The sequence below is a fragment of the Girardinichthys multiradiatus genome, chromosome 22 (assembly GCF_021462225.1).
Source record: "Girardinichthys multiradiatus isolate DD_20200921_A chromosome 22, DD_fGirMul_XY1, whole genome shotgun sequence".
Classification (NCBI taxonomy): Eukaryota; Metazoa; Chordata; class Actinopteri; order Cyprinodontiformes; family Goodeidae; genus Girardinichthys; species Girardinichthys multiradiatus.
Genome location: NC_061814.1, coordinates 42,525,838 through 42,550,338, shown reverse-complemented (window position 1 = coordinate 42,550,338; position 24,501 = coordinate 42,525,838). Strand labels below are relative to the sequence as shown.

General features: G+C 38.8%; 1 protein-coding gene across 2 annotated transcripts; it reads left to right on the top strand.

Annotated features, from left to right (window-relative positions):
- The first annotated feature begins 7,310 nt into the window (after positions 1-7,310).
- Positions 7,311-12,630, top strand: LOC124859526 (G-protein coupled receptor 4-like). 2 transcript variants are annotated; one of them, XM_047352368.1, is made up of 7 exons: positions 7,311-7,816; positions 7,898-8,063; positions 8,133-8,195; positions 8,802-8,898; positions 9,315-9,491; positions 11,642-11,817; positions 11,903-12,630. In XM_047352368.1, the coding sequence occupies exons 4-7, from the start codon at positions 8,821-8,823 to the stop codon at positions 12,444-12,446; spliced, it is 975 nt and encodes a 324-aa protein (XP_047208324.1). In that variant the 5' UTR covers positions 7,311-7,816; positions 7,898-8,063; positions 8,133-8,195; positions 8,802-8,820; the 3' UTR covers positions 12,447-12,630. The 2 variants fall into 2 exon arrangements, 1 of the variants encoding a protein (XP_047208324.1); XR_007036125.1 differs by lacking the exons at positions 8,802-8,898; positions 9,315-9,491; positions 11,642-11,817; positions 11,903-12,630 and having other exon boundaries at positions 7,312-7,816; positions 8,133-8,230.
- The last annotated feature ends 11,871 nt before the right edge of the window (positions 12,631-24,501 follow it).

Below are 24,501 nucleotides of genomic sequence, written 5' to 3'. Positions count from 1 at the left end.
GCATGATTGAATCTTTGAGTGCTTGGAACACAAGTGGGTTTGACACAGTGAGAGTGGGTGGGGGGAACCTCTTCCTGGATGGGTCCCCAGTTTTACGTGTTTTGTCTGATGGGGAAGCTCTCTAAAGTAAATATAATAAATTGTGGTGTGGTCCTTCAAATTTAAGATCTGTCAAGGCATATTGGTCCCATCATACTTGATGTAAAGCTGTACCTACAGTGTTACAGACGTGTAACACTCACTTAATACTTCTTAAACCTTTTCATGTTTTTTTTATGTGACAATTACAAACTTTACTGTATTTTATTGAAATTCCAAGTCACAATACCTCAACTGTGTTGCTTGCATTTAAATTCAGCCCACTTCACTCTGAAACCCTTAAATAAAATCCAGTATAACCAACTGCCCTCAAACTTCACCTAGTAAAGAGAGTCAGCATAAATGTGTCAGCATAAATCCAGCTGTTCTCCGAAGAGCTCAGAGCTCAGAGGTTTGTTAGAAAATATTTCCGAACAAATGGTGTCATGAAGACCAAGGAACACAGTAGACAGTTGTGAAGATGTTTAAAGCAAGATTAGGTTATTAAACAATATCCCAGTCTTTGAACATCTCACAGACCTCTGATCAGTCATTCATCTGAAAATGGAAACAGTGGGGCGAGGCTAGTGGCATAGTAGTAGAGCATGCGACCCATCCTCAACGCAGCTGACCCTGGTTTGAATCCTAACCGCGGCGATGTGTGCTGCATGTCTTTCCCCCTCTTCAACCCACTTCCTGTCTGCAAACGTTTAAATAAAAAAATAAAGGTCACAACTGAAAAAAAAATGTTTTAAATAAAATAAAGAAAATGGAAACAGTATGTTTAGTCCACCTAAACTAACCGAACAGGCAAGGAGAGCATTAACCACAGAAGCAGCAAATAACCTCATGTTAAAACTGGAAGAACTGTAGAGATACAGAGCTCAGGTGGGAGAATCTATCCAGAGCCTAAGTAATAGAGTTGCACGATAACTGGCCTTTATGGAATTGTAGCGAGAGGACAGCCATTGTTTAAATAAAGCTAAGAGAAGTCCCGTTTGCAGTTTGTCTCAAGACGTGTGTGAGGCACAGCAAACACATGGAAGACAGTGCTCTGGTCAGATGACACCACAGTTCAACTTTCTGGCTGGCACAGAAAATACTGTGGAAAAGAAAACCAAGATTCCAACAGTCAAAGATGGTGGTGGCAGCATCATGCTGTGGGGATGCTTCCCTTTTTAAAGGGGATGCAGCAGGGACAGGGAAGCTGGTCAGACTTGGTGGGAAGAATAAGTAGGAACAATCCCAGAAGAAAACCTGTTAGAGGCTGCAGAAAACTTAGATGTCTTGTATTAGATGTCTGCTCTACCACACCTAATTCAAATGGTTGCATTATCTCCTCTGCATGCCATCCAGTGCTGCATAAGTATGTTAATCACTTGTTTACAGGTCCTTCTCAAAATATTAGCATATTGTGATAAAGTTCATTATTTTCCATATTGTCATGATGAAAATTTAACATTCATATATTTTAGATTCATTGCTCACTAACTGAAATATTTCAGGTCTTTTATTGTCTTAATACGGATGATTTTGGCATACAGCTCATGAAAACCCAAAATTCCTATCTCACAACATTAGCATATGATTAAAAGGGTCTCTAAACGAGCTATGAACCTAATCATCTGAATCAACGAGTTAACTCTAAACACCTGCAAAATATTCCTGAGGCCTTTAAAACTCCCAGCCTGGTTCATCACTCAAAACCCCAATCATGGGTAAGACTGCCGACCTGACTGCTGTCCAGAAGGCCACTATTGACACCCTCAAGCAAGAGGGTAAGACACAGAAAGAAATTTCTGAACGAATAGGCTGTTCCCAGAGTGCTGTATCAAGGCACCTCAGTGGGAAGTCTGTGGGAAGGAAAAAGTGTGGCAGAAAACGCTGCACAACGAGAAGAGGTGACCGGACCCTGAGGAAGATTGTGGAGAAGGGCCGATTCCAGACCTTGGGGGACCTGCGGAAGCAGTGGACTGAGTCTGGAGTAGAAACATCCAGAGCCACCGTGCACAGGCGTGTGCAGGAAATGGGCTACAGGTGCCGCATTCCCCAGGTCAAGCCACTTTTGAACCAGAAACAGCGGCAGAAGGGCCTGACCTGGGCTACAGAGAAGCAGCAATGGACTGTTGCTCAGTGGTCCAAAGTACTTTTTTCGGATGAAAGCAAATTCTACATGTCATTTGGAAATCAAGGTGCCAGAGTCTGGAGGAAGACTGGGGAGAAGGAAATGCCAAAATGCCAGAAGTCCAGTGTCAAGTACCCACAGTCAGTGATGGTCTGGGGTGCCGTGTCAGCTGCTGGTGTTGGTCCACTGTGTTTTATCAAGGGCAGGGTCAATGCAGCTAGCTATCAGGAGATTTTGGAGCACTTCATGCTTCCATCTGCTGAAAAGCTTTATGGAGATGAAGATTTCATTTTTCAGCACGACCTGGCACCTGCTCACAGTGCCAAAACCACTGGTAAATGGTTTACTGACCATGGTATCACTGTGCTCAATTGGCCTGCCAACTCTCCTGACCTGAACCCCATAGAGAATCTGTGGGATATTGTGAAGAGAACGTTGAGAGACTCAAGACCCAACACTCTGGATGAGCTAAAGGCCGCTATCGAAGCATCCTGGGCCTCCATAAGACCTCAGCAGTGCCACAGTCTGATTGCCTCCATGCCACGCCGCATTGAAGCAGTCATTTCTGCCAAAGGATTCCTGACCAAGTATTGAGTGCATAACTGTATATGATTATTTGAAGGTTGACGTTTTTTGTATTAAAAACCCTTTTCTTTTATTGGTCGGATGAAATATGCTAATTTTGTGAGATAGGAATTTTGGGTTTTCATGAGCTGTATGCCACAATCATCCGTATTAAGACAATAAAAGACCTGAAATATTTCAGTTAGTGTGCAATGAATCTAAAATATATGAATGTTAAATTTTCATGACATTATGGAAAATAATGAACTTTATCACAATATGCTAATATTTTGAGAAGGACCTGTATTTGGGTAAGATGTGTAGGAGCAGGGAAACACCTACAATATGCAGGACAGTGGACCCTGAGGACCAGGGTGAAGGTTTAAATCAAAGCATATTCATATGCTATAATGGTCTTGTCAGAGTCTGGGGTAGTTATGGACCAAATGCAGACAAGCACTTGGTGGCACCATGTTGAAAACAAATCCTTTAATTCAGGCAGCACGAGGAGGTACAGAGGCAGAAATAATCCCAAGGGTACACGAAGACTGACGTGACAAACATGACAAGGAGAATTGTGGAACCAGCAAAGAATAAATGGCAGAACCAGGTATATAAACCTGAGGAGAGGAGTGGACCAGTGAGGGAGAAGCTAGGGTAATCAGAGAAAAAGTAGAAACAGGTGCGGGAACTGGCTGTGGAGACTGAGGGAATGAATGGTTACTATGGTGACATGAACTAGAGAACGCAGGGACACGAGAAAAATAAAGCTATAAGAAAACCAAAGGAAAACTAGGATCTAAGGATGACAAACGCTAACAGAAAAGGGAGAGCAAAAACAAACCACAACAAATACTAAACTAACTGGGAGGGAAGCAGAGAAAGTGATGACTTAGAATAAATGCAAAACAAAACGTAAACAATAAGTGGAACTAAGTATAGCGGCAAACAAATAACTAAAGGCTAACCTGTCAGAAGGAACTGAAACAATAGAGACTAACACAGGGAACTATACTAGGAATAAGGCTGGGAAGAACTACAAATATAAAGGGAAAAGAACACTGAGTAATAATAACTGAAGGGGAACTAAGGCCAAGGGGAGGAACTAGTAGGGCACAGAGAAGGGGAAAGGGGAACACAGGAAAACAGAGGAAACAATGAAACGTAGTAAATAAACCAAAGGGACAGAATTCACAAAACAGTCAAAAGTAAACAAGCACAAAAACCAAAATAGCAGATCCTGACAGGTCCAATCAATTCCATATCTAAATCCTACTGAGAATCTGTGGCAACACTTGAAAATTGATGTTCAGAGCTGAGACTGAGCTTGAGCTATTTTGCAAAGAACAGGAAAAATCTATAGATGTTTAAAGCTGGTAGTGACAAACCCCAAAAAACTTGCAGACTCCCAAGGATTATTATTATTATTTTATTTTTTTAAAGGACTTTGATGTTTTTATAATCGAACTCAAAAGCAGGACAAGTTGATGCCAGATAATCAGCACAAAATGCCTCCCTTCACCACAGAGGACTTCGACAAACTTTTACAGAAATTGGCTGTTTTGGAGATGAAAATACATTGACTATAAGTGAATGTGGAGGTGAATATGGGGTACAGCGATGATTCAACTCTGCCTGTGATCCCAAACAGTGACAGCCAGCTCAACAACTCAGCCGGCAATCAGAACACTGAGAATAAACCTACCGGCAGACCCCCCTGGCATGTTTTAGGGGCATGACCAAAAAATCAAGGTGGACGACTCACTGGAAGATCTCAGCAATTAAATAAATTAGAATGGCCAGAATTACAGAGAAATACCCCCGTTTCCCCTGGGAAAAGGAGACTTCGACAGCGAGCTGCTGTCACAACAACTGATATGAGTGAGACAGCTGGAAATAATGGAGTTCTCCTCCAAAACAGATTTGCTCCACTACAGAATGAAAACCAGGAAAACTATCCATCTTCTGAGATCATTAAAAGATTTGAGAACAACCTTCATTCTAAACAGTCTTCTCCTAAATTGCCAGAGAAAAAGTACCCCACCAGACCAAGAACCCTAATAGTGGGCAACACAGCTGTGGATGGGATAAAAAACTTCTGCAACAAGAAAAACACAGAATCTCTTCTATTCAGTAAATAATCCGCCAGCAGCTTCAACCTTCAGCAGAGAACATGGAGTATCAACAACAATGATAACGCTGCGTCCAACAGTTCCAGCAGAAACAACCAGCCAGTTGGCTGAGAAAGAGAGGTCATCACAAAAGGTCTCCCCGTCGAAATCCACAGGAGAAGTGGACCCCGCCATTATACACCCCTCCCCCCAAACCCAGACCCAGACCGACACCCCCGGTAAACCCCCTTCACCCCAGACCCCGACCCAGACCGCACAGAACTCTCCCATCTCCCCACTGAGCCCGCTTTTTGCTTTACTGGATTCTGATAACGTGAAAGATGCTCTTAAAATCTGGACCCAAATGGTCCTGACATCTTCTCCATTCAACACCCCCCGTGGCTGAGGCCCTGCTACTAAACCAACATCTTCCAGAAGTCGTAGACCCCCACCACCTCCTAATCTATCTCCTCCTAATCAGGACCTTCAGATCACTTCTCTGTGATACAGTCTGGGCCCCAGTGGTAACTCCATCAGAAATGAACATGTCCAGGAAAAACTTGGGCCCCTAATAGGAGATAGTTGTAAAATCTCTGTGCTTATATGTGAAAGAAAGAAGAAAGTCAAAAGGATAAGAGACAGTAATAAAAAATTAACAAAAGCCATAAACTGTCAGGTACAACCAGACACAGAGTTAATATCAATAACTAAGTCATATAAACTGGCTTTACTGAACATTAGATCTCTGTCAGGAAAAACATTTTTAATCAATGACTTCATTACTGACCACGATCTTGATGTTATGTTTTTAACAGAAACATTGTTACATGAATTTAATGAAGCTCCCATTCTGATGGAGGCGACGCCTCCAAACTACAATTTTCTTTGTGAAAGCAGACAGCAAAGAAAAGGTGGAGGGGGGACCACCTTGTTTAAAGATTTATTAGAATGTAAAAAAGTATTTCTGGGCAAATTTGACTCTTTTGAATATTTGGCTCTCAAGGTAAAGAGCCCTGTCCGAACAATGTTCTTGAATATTTACAGGCCTCCTAAGTCCAAATCAAACTTTATCAGTGATTTTGTTTATTATGACTGTTTAATTATTGTGGGAGACTTCAACATTCACATGGTCAATCCTGAAGACAGAAGTCCAATAGATTTATGTGACACACTTAGAAATTTTGGTTTGACTCAACATGTTAAACAGCAAACACACAAACAGGGACATATTTTGGACTAAGGGTCTAAATATTTCCAAGGTGTCTGTAACTGATGTTGCTCTATCTGACCACTTTTCTGTTATTTTTGAAAGCATCATCTGCAATGACTCAGTTTGCCAAAGAGACGTGATAAGAAAATGCATTTTTAAGGGCGGTGCTGCTGAAACCTTTTGCAAATTTTGTGGAGAAACCTTGTATACAAAGCGCATCCACACTCATACTCACAGGTGTTAAGCTTCAGGTGTTGACAGATACACAGATGTTCTATATTGGGCTGCACCTCTCACTAAGTACATTGTACATTCAGAATTACCATGTACTATTTTGATAAAAAAAAAAAATAGCTGCAGGTGTATAAGCAAGCAGGGTGTAATCCTGTATACTCTTCATCCTTCATCCTTCATCCTTCTTTCTCTCCTCCACTCTTTCCTCCTTTTCTCCCCTTTTCCCCCCATCTCTCTCTTTTTTGAGCTTTTTTTTTCCTTTTTATTTCAGTCTCTGTGTCCGTAACAATTGAAATATTCCCAAAGAAGTTTATAATAAAGTTTATTTTATAAATATCAAGCAGAGCTTGTTCTGCTTGTGAAAGTAAATCTGTTGGGCAATTTCTTGGCACTCAGACAACAATTCTGAGCGATACGCTGCCGGACAGGACACGGTAAAAACATAAATAAATAAATCAAATAAAAGCAGAACTAAATGCAAAAAACAAAAGTTTCTAAGCAACAAAATATTTATGGTAATGATGAGAAACTTGTAAAATAATAGTTGTAACACATTTAAAAAGTACAAGAAACCAGAACAACAATCAGCCATGCAACTAGTGGTTACCAATATGACTTCCTGGTTGACAGTTCCTGTTTGTTGTGAAGATGTGTCTTTCAGTATTTTCTCTCTTCCCTCATAATATGAGGGTAATAACAAAAAACGAACCTTCTGCCAGACAGGTGCATTAGAGTGGTAAACAAAAAATGGCAAAATGAACTTAAACTTAAATAAGCTTAAAAATAAGGTAAACCCACCTTTATAAACTGCCCCGATTTGAGGTAGACTGAAATATTTAAGTTGATATTTAGAGGAACTCTTAAGATAGCTTACAGTAATTCTGACCCAGTACTCCTGATAGAACTTCCTTAACTGAGTCAGCCTGTCTTGCTTGCACACATTTAAAGTTCTGCTAACAAATGTTCTAGGGGACTGAGATCAGGGCTTTGTGACTGCCACTAAAAACACTGATTTTATTGTCTGTAAACCATTTTGAAACTAGTTCACATTTTGCATGGTGTTCTTTAGCTTGCATACTTCTTCTATTTCCTTCTCAATGTAAAATACATTATGGCTAATCACAGATAGCAGAACATAACACCACAAGAACAAGTTGACAATAACTAGTCATGAAACAGATGAAGAGAAACATGTAGGGAGAGAAAGTTCTGATGAGATGCAATCGGTAAAAGGTTTACAAAGGATCAACTTTAAAAATTATTTTCCAAAAAAAGACTGAAAAATGAAAGAATCAAACTTGACCTTTTGAGATTAACTGCAAAAAATGAACTGTTGGGGCTTGGGAACATCTCCTCCACCAGAGGTCTCCCTCGAGCCGCTAGGTGTACTCCTTCCACAGGTGTCCCTGATTTTCATCTGATTGTGGATGCCTAGGAGGAGTTCTTTGGAGCCAAGCCACCAGTCCTTTGACGCCAGAGTGTTTTGCCCTTGTGGTAAATCCCGTGCCGAAGTAATTCTTGCCTGACACTGAGTGTGTGTTCTAACCAGTACCTGTTTTTCCTGCTTCCTTTTAGTACCTGTGAGATGTGGGCGGATTCACTTATCCAGAACTGTGTTCTAACCTGAATTTCATACCTACTGTTTGACCTTGGATCTCCTACATTTAGGCTGATTGGTTTGGCTCCCAGATTCCTAACCTCCACTGTAACCTCCTGGGATTGTTTACCTGCCTGGAACCCAGTAAGCACTTGGCTTTTTGCAGTATGCCTGAAAAGACCTTCCCGGAGTAACTTCTCTCTCTCTCCCCAGTAAAGCCCAAGAAGCCTTTGTGCCCTCCTGTGGTTGACTGACCTGAGAAAACCCTGAACTTAAGTTTGTGCTGTGATAATAAACCTTTTTCTAACCTATATTTGCTCCTGAGTGAGGTTTTCATGTGGGTCAGACATTTATCTAAAGAGATGGCATGAACCTTTTGCTTTGCTCTGCAGGTTTTATTTACCAAAATATAATCTTAAGCATTTCCTGGTGCTTTTACACTTCTGTAAATATCTATGATATCTAATTTCTCAGAAACCCCCAATCACATTTAGATGTGTAGCGATTAAAACGGAGAATCGAAACTTTTTTTTTTGCTTGAAGACAAATCTCCCCTTATCCAGGAGTACACCCAACAATGTTTGCATTTTTAATTATTACTTTTGTTTTCTTTCAAGAATTATTGTATCTGATCACTGTACACATCTGCCCATGGTTCCATCAATAAATATCAGAAACTAATCCTAAATCAAAACTGTTTGTAGCTTTGACTACACTGGGCCTCTTTGTGTTAAGAAGCAGGAGGTTGTTTTCATTTCCTGAAAAGTTCTAATTTTGAATATACAAAGCTTCTATCTGACAATGAGTCATGTACGAATGATATCTAATGATTTCATGATAGTTCAGTCCTAATCACTACCCTTTTTAACTTCCTTAAAGTAGATGTAGATAATCAGCTCCCATGTTTGAAGCATTGTCTGTGGATTTGGACAAGGAGAAGACAGCTTACTTGCTTTTTACCGATTTGCAACTGTTTCAGGTAAAATCTATTAATACTGATATTAGCAGAAGTAGCTACCTATAGAATGGGCATATTAAATCTCTTTGAAGCATAAAGCCACAGCAGTACAGCATGCTGCAGTGAACTTTCTCATATACATGTTTTTATTTATCACATACTGTAACTGAATACATTTCTTTATTAAAACTGTCTTCTTTCAATGTAAATATAAGATTGAGCTATTATTTCGAAAGCTATAAACAGAATGTTTTTAGTTATTTTTGTCTTAAATAAATCTTTTTGTAAAGATTTGTAAGTAAACTATATTTTAATATAATTAAAAATGAATAAATGAATAACTGAGTTTAATTTTAATTGCACATCAAAAAACTCTTGAACATGAGAACATCTAAAGACATTTAGCTTCATCATGGTCTACTTTTCATGATTTACAGATAACAATGGAAAGGCAGTATAACACCAACTTCAACTATACTGAGGACTTCAATATCACTGACTACAGCAACCAATATGACTTTATTATTCAATTAAGCATGCATATTGTGGAATGTATAGTTATTTGCATAGGACTTCCATTGACGCTGGTGGCCATCTGTGCAGTTTATTGTCTGGTACGTACACTAAGATTTACACCATTTCTCGACCTTGCCATATATGTCGACATACCTTAAGACAGTCTCAACATGAGTCTAAATGTCAAGAGTTTTCTGGGTAAGAAGTTCTGTCACACCTATAAAGTATGCAGGTGTGTTGGGATCAAGGGTGTATTAGTGCATTGGAAATGAGCAACACATTTTTTACTCATACACTATCATGCTGTACTTTATTTTTAACTTTTTTTCATACATAACACATAATCAGTTCATGTAATTGCTCTAATCAAATTTTCACTTCAATTGAATTCAGTTTTATTTATATATTAGGTGTCTAAATGAGTGTGTGCACGGTTGTTTGTGTGTTGCCGTTCGATGGACTGGAGACCTGTCCAGGGTGTAACATAAGTACCAGCTTCCCCTTACCCTCTATGGAAGACGCAGTATAGAAACTGACTGAGAATTCACATGTTGTCTCAAGGCACTTTACAAAGTCAATTCATACAGATTTAAAGTCGGGCATATGCATTCTAATTAATCCTAACTATCAAACAGTGGAGTCAGATTCAGTGTATTATTATAAATGGTTGAAAGGTTGTTCTATCTAAGGAAACCCAGCAGATTGCATCCAGTCAGTGACTTGCAGCATTCACTCCTCCTGGATGAGCATGTAGAGACAGTGGACAGTCACTGGCGTTGACTTTGCAGCAATCCCTCATACTGAGCATGCATGTAGCGACAGTGGAGAGGAAAAACTCCCTTTTAACAGGAAGAAACCTCCAGCAGAACCAGGTTCTGGGTGAGCGGCCATCTGCAATGACCAACTGGGGATTTGAGAGAACACAGCAGAGACACAAAAAGAGCAGAGAAGCACTGATCCAGGAGTACTTTCTATGGAAAAAGTAAAACATTAATGGTTGTAGCTCCTTTAGTGGCTTCATCTAGGAGAGAAAGACAGCCAAGCAGATGAACTGAGCCAGTTTTCAAGTCTAGAATATGAAAGCGAGCACATACAGTCAGTCACAGTAGAAGCTCAGTCAGTAGCTATGTCTAGGAGAGACAGCATTAAACACTGAAAGACAGGGCAAAGTGTATCATCTATATAAGGTGAGCATTAAATTGTTGGCAGCAGCAGCTTGGCTGATGTCCCCCACCAGGAAGGTGCCACAGCTAAACACAGAGACAGGTCAGATGAAGCTTCTAGAATGTGAAAAACAGAGAGAGAACATAAAATTAAAAGCTGAAGTAACAGCAAATAATGCAAAATTGGAGAGTAGTTTGAGAATGTGGCAGAGAGAGTAATAGTGGTCATTACGTCCGCCATCAGTCTAAGCCTATAGCAGCACAACTACAAAGATAGCTCAGGATAACCTAAGCCACTCTAACTATAAGCTTTATCAAAAAGGAAAGTTTTAAGCCTAGCCTTAAAAGTAGACAGGGTGTCTGCCTCACGGACTAAAACTGGGAGCTGGTTCCACAGGAGAGGAGCCTGATAACTAAAGGATCTGCCTCCCATTCTACTTCTAGAGACTCTAGGAACCACCAGTAAACCTGCAGTCTGAGAACAAAGTGCTCTGTTAGGAACATATGGAATATATAGTAAATTATAAATATAATGATTATAAATATTTTCTTATATATTATAAGAATAATTATTATAAAATATTATACTTACATATTATGAATTACAATGAAGATAAGTAAAGAGGTTTTGGCCACTCCAAGCATTCAGTATGCTGAGATGAGTGAATCTTCATTGTGTAATGTAACATTATCAACAGGTCATTGCATTTGCATAGCTTTTAATGTACATTTTGTCCCGGTTCATCAATGTATGAAATAAATTTCATTTCTAATTTGCAATTCTCATGAAACAGTATTAGCCTGTTTTTGCTTGAGATCAAATGGATAGAAAGGCATTGTTAGATAGATATGTACTTCAACCCCAATGAAAGGCAAGGCAGATTGCAGTTTTGTAATGTAGCCTTAGAACTGGTTCATGTATTTGAATGTGTACCATTGGAATACTTGCTAAATATTTCTAAGAATATGTATAATTTTTGTGCACACAAATCTAAAATACAGCACTTTTACACATCTGTTCTATTTTTCTTTGCATTTCAGGACATGTTTATCGCTACTTTATAATTTTTAGTGTTTCCCTGCAGGCCCGAAAAGATCATTCTGCTCCAGTCTACATCATCAACCTTCTCATTTCTGACCTCATTCAACTCTGCTGCCTGGCTGCTTGGAAGGCAGGAAAGTTTCATGACATCATCGAGTACAGCTACACTTTTGCTTTAATGGCCAGTGTTGGATTCATGGTGTGCATTTCCCTAGAGAGGTAACAACATGTGGATGTATTTATTTGATTGTGTGTCCTGAGTACAAACATCTATTAGACGGTTAGTGAGTTTCTTTCATTCCAGGTATTTGGTCATTGCCAAGCCGCTGTGGTACAGATACAGGAAAAAAATCAAGACATCTCTGATGGTGTGTGCTGTTGTATGGACACTGGCAGTTGTTTCTTTTCTCCCTCTTTGTTTTAATGTTCACTATTGGGTTGAAACAATCATCCATGCTGTCTTCTTTTTCCTCCCCCTCCCCTTGTTCATTTTCTTCCTTGTTGGGACCATCAAAGCTCTGTCTGCAGCTCGCAGTGTCCCTGGTGAGGAAAAACGAAGAATAGTATCAATTCTCGTTGCGGTGCTGCTGATTTACACACTGCTGTTTGTTCCTAACATTATTTGGTCCGTTGTGGAAGAAGCAAGATATTGCCAGATTTTAACCAATTTGGCTTGCATTTGTCTTTATTTAAGTCCTCTGGCAGACCTGACCATGTACTTTTGTATTAAAAAAAGTGCAATGGACAATTTTCTGAAAGTTCTGTGTTGTTGTAATATGTCCGACAATCAGGAAACAACCAGCACAGCTGTTGAAAACATGTCTGCTCTATGCACTGAGACAGTCTAAACTCAGCCTAAATGTGTGGGACTCTGTGGGGCTATCTGCAATTCAGGCAAATTTTCTGCTGATCTAATCCTTTCCTTGTCATAATGGCAATACACTTTCATTCATGACAGTTTTCATTTGTCAAGTCAGACTTTTCTGTATCTGAATGTGTCTGTTTCATTTTTTATAAGCATATTATTTTTTTCAGTTATACGGTTCTTAATCTGTTTTAAAAAAAAAAATATATATATATATATAAAGCATACTCAACTGTACCTTTGTTTACAAATTGCTACAGCAATACAGCTGTACATCTGTGTATTGAATAAAACATCAATAAAACCTGTCATCTGCTTTATTTATGGTACACTAATACTGATATAGAATCTGTAATTATGTTTTAAGTATATGAGTAACAATGACTATATATTAATAGTTATATCAGTCATTCTAACTAAGATAAAATACAGTCTGATATATAAAGCAATAAGAGCTTATACAAGTATTAATTGCAAAAACAAACCCACACAGAGTAAAGGCAGCAGAGTCAGAAATGTGCTCCACAAGCCTAGGCTTATAGTGGCATAACTAAAGGAATAAGGAGCGTGAGAGGACCTTCATATCCAAATAATTTGCCTCTTATTTTACTTTAACTGACACTAGGAACCACGAGTTAACCTGCAATCTAAGATGAAACTACTTCTAGATAATGTCACACTGTCTCCTAAAAAAATGTTTAGCAGATCACCTGCATTCGGGACAGAAAACACTGAACACCTGAAAACGTTGCTCAAATTGTTCAGTGCTACTTTTCTTTTATATTTTAAGTGTATCATCTTTCCCAGCTTTTTGGCTTTCTCATTCAATTGTATTCTGAAGAAACATAAATCCCATTTGAGATGTAAGCAGCCCTAAATCCAAGAATGAATTGGATAATTAATGCAGTGATACTTTACACTAATGGTTAACATGGTGATGTGGGAGTTAACGTTGTTGCCACGCAGGATCATTCAAATATAAATGGCTTTGTTATATGGTTGGGCCACATCCATTTATTAAGTTACACAAATCTGAACAATGACGGGCTCAGAGCAATCAAACATTACTGGCAGACAAGAGTTAAAGGCCTGATCTCACCAATATACACCCCTGTGTAACATATTTGGGCAAATGTAGATCATTTTGTTAACTGGCTTAAGAGGCAAAAACAACTAATGAAGAGTCTTAGAGCACTAAATCAGAATATCATGAAGATGTACAGGTCCTTCTCAAAATATTAGCATATTGTGATAAAGTTAATTATTTTCCATAATGTCATGATGAAAATTTAACATTCATATATTTTAGATTCATTGCACACTAACTGAAATATTTCAGGTCTTTTATTGTCTTAATACGGATGATTTTGGCATACAGATCATGAAAACCCAAAATTCCTATCTCACAAAATTAGCATATCATTAAAAGGGTCTCTAAACGAGCTATGAACCTAATCATCTGAATCAACGAGTTAACTCTAAACACCTGCAAAAGATTCCTGAGGCCTTTAAAACTCCCAGCCTGGTTCATCACTCAAAACCCCAATCATGGGTAAGACTGCCGACCTGACTGCTGTCCAGAAGGCCACTATTGACACCCTCAAGCAAGAGGGTAAGACACAGAAAGACATTTCTGAACGAATAGGCTGTTCCCAGAGTGCTGTATCAAGGCACCTCAGTGGGAAGTCTGTGGGAAGGAAAAAGTGTGGCAGAAAACGCTGCACAACGAGAAGAGGTGACCGGACCCTGAAGAAGATTGTGGAGAAGGGCCGATTCCAGACCTTGGGGGACCTGCGGAAGCAGTGGACTGAGTCTGGAGTAGAAACATCCAGAGCCACCGTGCACAGGCGTGTGCAGGAAATGGGCTACAGGTGCCGCATTCCCCAGGTCAAGCTACTTTTGAACCAGAAACAGCGGCAGAAGCGCCTGACCTGGGCTACAGAGAAGCAGCACTGGACTGTTGCTCAGTGGTCCAAAGTACTTTTTTCAGATGAAAGCAAATTCTGCATGTCATTCAGAAATCAAGGTGCCAGAGTCTGGAGGAAGACTGGGGAGAAGGAAATGCCAAAATGCCAGAGGTCCAGTGTCAAGTACCCACAGTCAGTGATGGTCTGGGGTGCCGTGTCAGCTGCTGGTGTTGGTCCACTGTGTTTTATCAAGGACAGGGTCAATGCAGCTAGCTATCAGGAGATTTTGGAGCACTTCATGCTTCCATCTGCTGAAAAGCTTTATGGAGAAGAAGATTTCATTTTTCAGCACGACCTGGCACCTGCTCACAGTGCCAAAACCACTAGTAAATGGTTTACTGACCATGGTATCACTGTGCTCAATTGGCCTGCCAACTCTCCTGACCTGAACCCCATAGAGAATCTGTGGGATATTGTGAAGAGAACGTTGAGAGACTCAAGACCCAACACTCTGGATGAGCTAAAGGCCGCTATCGAAGCATCCTGGGCCTCCATAAGACCTCAGCAGTGCCACAGGCTGATTGTCTCCATGCCACGCCGCATTGAAGCAGTCATTTCTGCAAAAGGATTCCCGACCAAGTATTGAGTGCATAACTGTACATGATTATTTGAAGGTTGACATTTTTTGTATTAAAAACACTTTTCTTTTATTGGTCGGATGAAATATGCAAATTTTGTGAGATAGGAATTTTGGGTTTTCATGAGCTGTATGCCAAAATCATCCGTATTAAGACAATAAAAAATCTGAAATATTTCAGTTAGTGTGCAATGAATCTAAAATATATGAATGTTATATTTTCATCATGGAAAATAATGAACTTTATCACAATATGCTAATATTTTGAGAAGGACCTGTAGATAGGTGACAGAGTGGTATCTTGGATGTTGTTTATTTAAACTGTACTGACTTGTTGCTAAGTTGGGTTCTAATTCCTTAGAATGACTCAGAGCAGGAAAAATGTAGATTATGTTATGGTTTTCTGCTTTCATTAAAATTGGAAAGAAGATGACCCAGTATGACTCGTAAACTACATAATATGTAATAAGTTGCAGCAGCAGCACCCTCCAGGGGTGTGTTCTCTCCCCACTCCTCTTCTCCCTCTACACAAATGACTGCACCTCAGTGGACCAATCTGTGAAACTCATGAAGTTTGCAGATGACATCACTGTCATTGGACTGATCCAGGACAGTGATTAGTCTGCATGCAGACAGGAGGTGGAACGACTGGTACACTGGTATGGTCAGAACCACCTCGAACTTAACCCACTCAAGACTATAGAGATGATGGTGGACCTTCGGAGAACACCACCCCCACATACCCTCACCATCCTCAGCATCTCTGTGTCTGCTGTGGACCACTTTGGTTGCTATAAACCATAATTTCTCGAAACATGAAATGGTCCTCACACATGGACAATGTTGAGAAGAAGGCCCAGCAGAGACTATACTTCCTAAAGCAACTCAAGAAGTACAACCTTCCACAGGAGCTCTCGGTCATCTTTTACACTGCCATAATTCAGTCTGTCCTGTCTTCGTCCATCTTAGTGTAGTTTGGCTCAGGTCTGCACAGAGAATCATCACGGCTGACCTTACCTCTATCCAGGACTTATACAGATCTGGGGTCCAGAAAAGGGCAGCTAAAATCTCTGCAGACCCTGGGCACCCTGCACACAAACTGTCGCTACAGAGAGCTGTCTGCTAAAACCAGTCGCCACAGAGACAGTTTTTTCCCCCCAGGCTGTTTCTCTGATGAACACTTGACAGAGTTCCAGAACAACACCATGCATACTTGGACTGATCTCTTATATTCTATTGTAAAGTCACTTCTGTACATAAATTAATAGTGGACAAATTTCAATATGCCATCCTGGTTAACGTCACTGATAAACATATCAACACTTTCAGATCTGGGTTACCTCTGGATATCATCAGGATATCATTTGTTCTTCTTATTAGTGCCCTGAATCAGCTACTCTTCCCAGATCTACTCTTGTCAGGTCAGCATTCCACACTTAGAGGCACCTGAAATGGAAGGCCTTCCGCTGATATGGAGGTTTTGTTTTCCCAAGAGAAGATACCTCTCCTCTCTCCAGGGCTTCTCATTGTGCTCAGTCCCTTTAGATATCTGATGTTCAACAACTGTTGATTTTCTTGTCTCTTGTGTTGTGAATTACATTTTCAGCTCTGTGAGAACTATAAAAGGATTGTAACTCCCTGTCTAGGGCAGAAGAGGCAGACCAAGACACTCATTTGTATTCTCTGTCTGTTCTCAATTCTTGCAAGAATTTAGTAGAATTTAGTAGAATAGAATAAAATAGAATAGAATTAAACAGTTGATGTCTTTGAGGTTATTTAAATAGGCAACTTTGTTAGATATGCTGAGAACTCAGTGGGAATAGATGTACGTGTGTTTGCTTCTGTTATGCAACCAAATCGTCATACTAAATAAAAACTAAATGTTAAATTACAGTGCTACATCTTAAACACACATGCTTCTCCTTAATCCTTCTTTTCATCTTTTTTTAATAATAAATGTTTTTATTGCCAGCCTTCAGGGTTTTCTCCTAACTTGACTGATGTAACATTGTTACATGGTATTTGCACAAGACTGCAATTAAAATTACTTATGATGTAATTACTTGGTGATGGCAAGATGAAACCTCTTGTAGCATTGAGGCTTTCCATCAAACTAAGCCCAGGCATGCTTAATTTGCTCTATTGCGCCATCAAGTGGACAATGAATGTAAAACAGGCATATTGACTGTATGAATTTCTTGGGTAAAGCTTTAAAATGAATAAATAAATGAATGATGTTTGTGATGCCAATAAATTCCGAAAATGGTCTAAGTATGAACTTAATCTATCTTTGTAATAAAATGGCTATGTCAAAAGGAAAAGTGGAAACTGTTGAAGAAAAATTGTTTTTTCTAAAGAGAACGATGATAACCATTCAATCAGCTTTATTAATTTAGCCAGCATCAGACATGTTACTGAGCTGAACTGAGACCGTTCTGATGAGACATCTGAAGATGGAACTACCTCCTTATATCAGAATTGTAAAATCCCAATGCAGACCCCCCTACAGGAAGAGCAGAGGTGAGAAATTGAATTAATTCTCACCTAGGCGTCTTGCCTCTCTGTGATAAATATTTCCCCCTTTAGCTTGTAAATGCAATGGGGATGACCAGCAGGAGGGAGCAGGAAGGAAGGTGGAAGCCATTGTCAGGTCAGACAGTCCTCACCTCAGAAGGACGAAAGCATTTTAAATTTTGCTTTCACAAAACAAACACAGGAGAGGGTTGCTTATGTTACTTATACCTATAATGCTTATAATAACGATCTTTATTTAACCAGGTAAAGCCTCCTTGAGATTAAAACTTTCTTTTCCAAGATGGACTTCTAAAACAATATTCCCTAACTGGGAATCAAACCCAGACAACTAACGTGAAAGCACTGAATTTGAACCACTTGACCACCAAAGGACATTGGTTCATTGGTGCAATGGTTGATTTTGCATGATTTACAAAATATGTCACATTCATAGGGCACAGATGAACTTAGTGAGTGATAAAAGCAACAACAATTTTATACAAGTTGTGATAAAAATGTTTCTATCAGTACGTAGTACGATCCCAAAACAACAAAACGTGATGGGGAGTCAGCAGCGTTGTACTGTCCCTTATACTTAAAATCATGCGCTAACTGGCAAACCAGTTCCTGAATCAGTCACGTGCTACGGCCAGCTTGAGGCCTCAAACGTGACCACACGCGTCAAGTCAAGTCATGTTTATTTATTTAGCGTTTTTCAGCAACAAGGCACTCAAGGTGCTGTACATGATGAAAAACATTACAATGATACAGAAAATCAAACAACAGAGTTAATAAAATAAAGAGAATAGAATGATGGATAAGAAAATGAAAGGAAAATTGGACTGAAAACGCAACTAATCATGCCTAAATGGTCCAGTCAAAGGTCACTCTAAACAAATAAGTTTTTTATCGTGATTTAAAGCAATTTAGGGTTTCGGCGCTTTTACAGTTTTCTGGGAGTTTATTCCAGATTAGTGGAGCATAAGAACTAAAAGCTGCTTCTCCATGTTTGGTTCTGGTTCTGGTTCTGCAGAGTAGATTTGAGCCAGAAGACCTGAGAGGTCTGGGTGGTTGATTCACTGACAACAAGTCTGTAATGTATTTTGGTGCTAAGCTATTCAGTGATTTATAGACTAACAGAAGTATTTTAAAGTCTATTCTCTGAGCTACAGGGAGCCAGTGTAGGGACTTCAGAACCGGGCCGATGTGCTCCACTTTCTTAGTTCTAGTGAGGACGCGGGCAGCAGCGTTCTGGATCAACTGCAGCTGTCTGATCCACTTTTTAGGCAGACCTGTGAAGACACTGTTGCAGTAATCAATTCTACTAAAGATGAACGCATGAATTAGTTTTTCAAGGTCCTGCTGAGACATTAGTCCTTTAATCCTGGAGATGTTCTTTAGGTGATAGAAGGATGACCTTGTTACTGTCTTTATGTTCCTCTGAAGGTTCAGGTCTGAGTCCATCACTACATCCAGGTTTCCAGCCTGACTGGTGGTTTCTAGCTGTATTAAAGGAAGCTGTGTGCTAAAATTTAAACGCGTCATTGACAAAAACCTCGATACGCATTTAACAAAAAATCTGTCTGGATTAGTCAACACGCTTCGAAGCATTGGCACACTAGACACATTAGTACTGAATGCCAATCATTCTGTAACATTACCATTGTAAAACAGCCTTTGTTTTCTGAAATGTTCACTTATTAAAACTATTAATCAAATAGTTTGTGAGCAAGAATACAGTACATTTTCTGATATGAAAGATTATTCAGTTTTAGCCAATTAAACATGAATTATCTCGAGTTAAGATTAGTTACAAAATTAGATGTACTCCTAGCAGATTTTAACTTAAATTTATTTTATTTAACCAAAAGGTTTGACTCTGATAGGAAATAAGATGGGCATTCTTTGAAAAATAATGAAATAATCTAAAATGTGCATTTTGAAAAACAAAATGACATTTAATCTATAATAGCATAGAAAATCTTATTTTACCTTCTTCAACAAATCAATAAAAATAAAGCTTTCTTCACAGCAGTCAAACTCTCTTTTAACCACTAAAATGTTTTTGCATGTTTCCACTGATGCTTTGAAAATGTACATTTACTAATGAAGGCCTCCTTACTATCATCCTAATCTTTAGCTCGCTCCAAAGCCACTCCCAGATTACTTGAATTGGATTCAGGTCTTGGGTCATGCTGGTCCGCTCCAAAGCTTGAATATTTCTTCCAAAATCTCTAAAGCCAAAAATGGAAACATTTTTCCCTGGCAACTATCTCGTTATCATGAGAAAATGACTTTCAACATCTTGAGATAAAAAGATAAATATTATATTATCAGGTAAGACCAAAACCTATGCATAGCTGCTTGACCTGGTAGACTGAGAAGTGTGTTTCGCAATTAACATGCAGGCTGAAAATCTGACAGCCAGTGGCTTCACCAACAGAGGGCCAAGGTAATGTAAACTTGCTTCCCCTGCCCCATCGGCACCATATTCAAGATATATTTTTTTAAGATTTTAAGAGAGGTACGAGATAGATGAGTTTTATTTATTTTTTTAATATATTTTCTATTTTTGTTCCTTATTGTGCCAGTTATTGAACGTCTATCACTGATTCCTGCCCCAGACATCATATGATTTTAGTTTTACATATTTAGGTAAAAAATAAGTAAATTACAGAATATTAGAATCATGTACACTATATCCTGCTGGTGCTACATTAGTTTACTTCTTACTGCAGCTTTACTCCGCAGAAATCTTAAGGAGTAAGAATGTTTCAGCTGAAGGGGTTGTTCTTAAACAGTTTCCTCGGCTGGAGAAACTCTGGTAAATATTCTGTTTATCACAACATAATTTCACCACTTTTCTTTATCTTCTGTAGAAGTCAAATGTGTGTCAACTGCAAAGATGTTGACATGGGAAGAACAAATAACTGGTAAGAGGTACTTTCTGTGGGAGCCATTTAAAACTTGTCAGAGTAAATATAAATATTTCTGCATGAAAAATTAAAACAAATGTCCTAAATGTGAAGAATATTCCACTTGGCAGAGACTTGTTTGTTTTTAATATCAAAGGTAAAATCAAGTAAATTTTTTTTTTTTTCTTTCCTTTCGACTTGTACAGAGTTTTAAACCAGCATAAAAAGGAATATCTGAAAAAGTTCTAAAAAGCTCTTTACTGAACAGCATCAACAGGAAATCAAACAAACACCCATTATTTGTACCAGCAGGTTTCCCTATGCCAGATGTCCTACATCAGCAACCAGCTTTGGAAGCAAAGTTTCCATTACAACAACAACAGCTTTGGTAAATATTATAACAACACTAATAACCGATAAGACTGCAATGATCCCATTGGTGGCATCATGCTATTAATGGTGCAATGGACCATTCTTTCCTTTGGATTTATTTTGACTGTAGTGACCATTGTTGCCGTGTTTATGCTATTGAGAACTTTCTGACTCTTACTGAGATATCTTCAAACTATGTGTTTGCAGCAAGAAGGTACTGGTTTCAAACCCTGGCCAGGTGTCTTTTTACTCGTGCATGTGTGGGTTCTCTCTGGGTACTCTGGCTTCCTCCCACAGTTTAGAAACACGACTGTTAGGTTGATTGGTCCCTCTAAATTGCCCTTAGGTGTGAATGAGTGTGTGCATGGATGTTTGTCCTGTGTGTGTCTGTGTTGCCCTGCGATTGACTGGCGACTTGTCCAGAGTCTGTCTTAAACAGCATAATTACAACTGTCATTCTCAATTTATCATAGTGGCAATTTAATAATTGTTGTTTTTTATGTTAATTAAATCATGTTAGACATACAATTAAAATGTTTGTGTTAATATCCCGGCCAACCAAGGCTGTTAAAATTGAATAAAAATTGAACCATAACAAATTCAGATCACACTTAAAGAATCTGTATGCTATGATAGAACTGTGATGTCACTGGATGGTTGTTGGAAAACCTAAAGAAAAAAGAAAAGGGTGAGCTGGGCGTTTACCACAGGGCAACACAGAAAAAACAACCCTGCACACACTCACTCACTCCTAAGGGCAGATTAGAGAAGCCAGCTTCGGGTGGTGTGGTAGGATAAGAGAGTACCCAGGGAGAACTTCAGTGTCCATGGGAAGATCATGCTAATTCCATGTAGAAAGGCCCTGACCAGAATTTCACCACAGAACATTGATGCTGCACATTAGGAGTGGTAATAACTGCCCCACTGTGCAGCTTTTAAAATGAATATGTCACGCAGTTAAAAAGTAAGGTATTGGAGCTGTCCAAGATAAATTAATCTCCAAAAGTTAGAATAATCAAAACAAGAAAAATAATCATCTACGGCTTCATATGACATACTACAGCATAGTTTATATTCCTGGTTAACCACAGCAGTTTGTCTATGCAGTGGTTTCTTTGGATTTCTGTTGTAATTTCATACAGGTCTTTCTTAATAGATTTTGATTTTTGACAGTAAGTCTGAGGAATATTATAATACATAAACAATAAGCTGGACTTTTCTTTAGTGCAACAGTAACTGTTTCATCTTTGCTTATGGAAAATACTAGAAATCAGGCTTTTTACAAATCACTTGAAGGAATTTCAACTTTGGAAGCCACTTTGTTTTATTTACATCTAAGCCCCAAAATTATCCGTGCTCCTGGCAAATTTAGATTTCAAATTGTTATCATTCAACCATAGGAAATCAGACAGGGATCTTTCAAAAGATCATTTTAATTGTCACGTTATTGCAAATGTCATGTTGAATATTATAGTCATCTAAATATAATGGAAAAAATCTTAATTGGCATTACAGCAATTAAAGCCTTCTTACAACTGATGATCAGCTTTGCATGTTTTGCATTTTTGGCTACTTTCAAAAGTTCTCATCGGCTGCTGTGGCTCAGGTTGTAGGAGTTCCTCCTGTGACCGGTGGGTTGCTGGTCTGAAACCCTGCTCTGTCTTTCTCAGTCATTGTGTCCTTGGGCAAGACACTTCACCTGACTTGTCAGAGGGCTCGGTGGCGCTTGTGTACGGCATTCTCACTTCTGTCAGTGTGGCCCAGGGAAGCTGTGGCTAAATTGTAGCTCACCACTGTCAGTGTATAAATGGGTGGATGAATGATTGTAGTGTAAACCGCTTTAAGGTCTAACTATACAAGTTAGGCCGTTTACCATCTAATCGGAAGGAGCATGCAATCGCAAGATTGCTTTAAACCTAAATCTGCTAAGGGTATTAATATTCGTGGACTTAACAACTTTGATAAGAAAAGGAATTCTGCCCAACTGCGACCAGTTTGTACCCTATCCAGATGCACAAAAACAGTGATGTTGCATAAAAGCACTTCCTCAGCACAAACTTCAGAAATTACTTTTCTGTTTTGCCTTTTTTGGGCATAAATAATGGTGTTGATGCACAATAATGTATAAAAATACAAATCATGATTACCTGACCTCAGAAACAAATGTAATCCTGCACTGTTTTACATACGCTAACTGGAGCATGCTTCATTGGTAGACTGGAACCTTTTACAGCTGTTATAGGCCAAAGGTTAGTTACACAGAGGCCTAAAAAAATTATAATACAATTACCAAAAATTAAAAAAAAGATGCATTTTCCTAAAGTATTCAAAATTGTATTTATTTATTTTGTTTTATTTCTCTTCTGCGGCATCTCTAAGTCATGTCTTTTAAAACAAGCAAAACCAATTTGTAGAAGTGCATATTGAGGTCTATAAATGCAGCCCTTAAACATTTAAGGTTTGCTCTGTGTGTTTTGGTTGCAATTCCAGTCATCATTGCATAATTTCACACTTCTGTTTGAAACTTATGCAGAAGTCAGATGTTTATCAGAAGCAACAAGCAGAAATAAGCATCTTCTTAGATGTAGACGTGAGAAGAACAAAGTGCAGGTGAAAGGACCATTATTTAGGAGCAATTTCAAACTTTTAAAGGTAAATATGAATATATATGTCAAATCTTTCAATCTCTATGGTAAATGTGAATAGTGATTGGGCTCTTTGCTGATGCTTTTTATGAAAATATTTTTGGAATATTTTGACATTTTTAATTTGTACTAACATGTTCTGAACTTTGTAATTAAAAGAGACTTTACTGTAGTGAAAAATATATTAATAGCATTCTGAAAGAAAATAATTAGCGGACATTTAAATTCATCAAGGACCATTCTTTTTGGTCTTTTCCTTACTGAAAAGCGTAAACACAGTGATAACCATGCATAAAAATAACAAAACAATGATTAAAACCTTTTTTTACTGAAAAAGGTTTGGAAAATATCAAACAACCCTCAAAAATACTGCCACCAATGCATTTCTTCAATAGCGCTGGGCTTGTGTTGGTTCCAGTGACTAAGTTTGTTGGTTTTATCTCGTGTGCTCATCATTTTAGTTTAGTTTCTATTATGGAGTATTATGTTTAATATTGTTAAAACAGGTTTATTTGTATATGTTGTAAGGGATTGTGATTATTAATTTTAAATATTTATCAGAATTATAATAAAAATCATAATTCAGAAATAATACATTCTGCATGGTGGCGCAGTTGGTAGTACTGTTGCCTTGCTTTGCATGTTCTCCCCGTGCACGCGTGGGTTCTCATCGGGTACTCTGGCTTCCTCCCAGAGTCTGAAGACATGCCTTTTAGGTTAATTGGTCTCTCTAAACTGCCCTTAGGTGTATGAATGAGTGTGTGCATGGTTGCTTGTCTGTTGCCCTGTGAAGGACTGGCGACCTGTCCAGGGTGGACCCCGCCTCCCGCCCATAGACTGCTGGAGATTGGCAGCAGCTTCTCCGTGACCCACTGTGGAAGAAGCGGTATAATTCTAACGAAAAATCATTTCTTATGAATAGAAATCCGAGATACAATCTAAATTTCTGATTATAGGATTCACAGCACTTAATAATTACAATTAGTTAATTATCATTAATAATTGATAATTATTACCCAAAACCATGCGAAATGCCACTGTGTTATCA

Bases quoted from the DNA above. Each gene is read 5' to 3' on its own strand.
- LOC124859526 (XM_047352368.1), top strand. From the start codon at position 8,821: ATGTTTGAAGCATTGTCTGTGGATTTGGACAAGGAGAAGACAGCTTAC. The intron at 8,899-9,314 runs GTAAAATCTATT...CATGATTTACAG, and splicing joins CCGATTTGCAACTGTTTCAG to ATAACAATGGAAAGGCAGTA. The intron at 11,818-11,902 runs GTAACAACATGT...CTTTCATTCCAG, and splicing joins GTGTGCATTTCCCTAGAGAG to GTATTTGGTCATTGCCAAGC.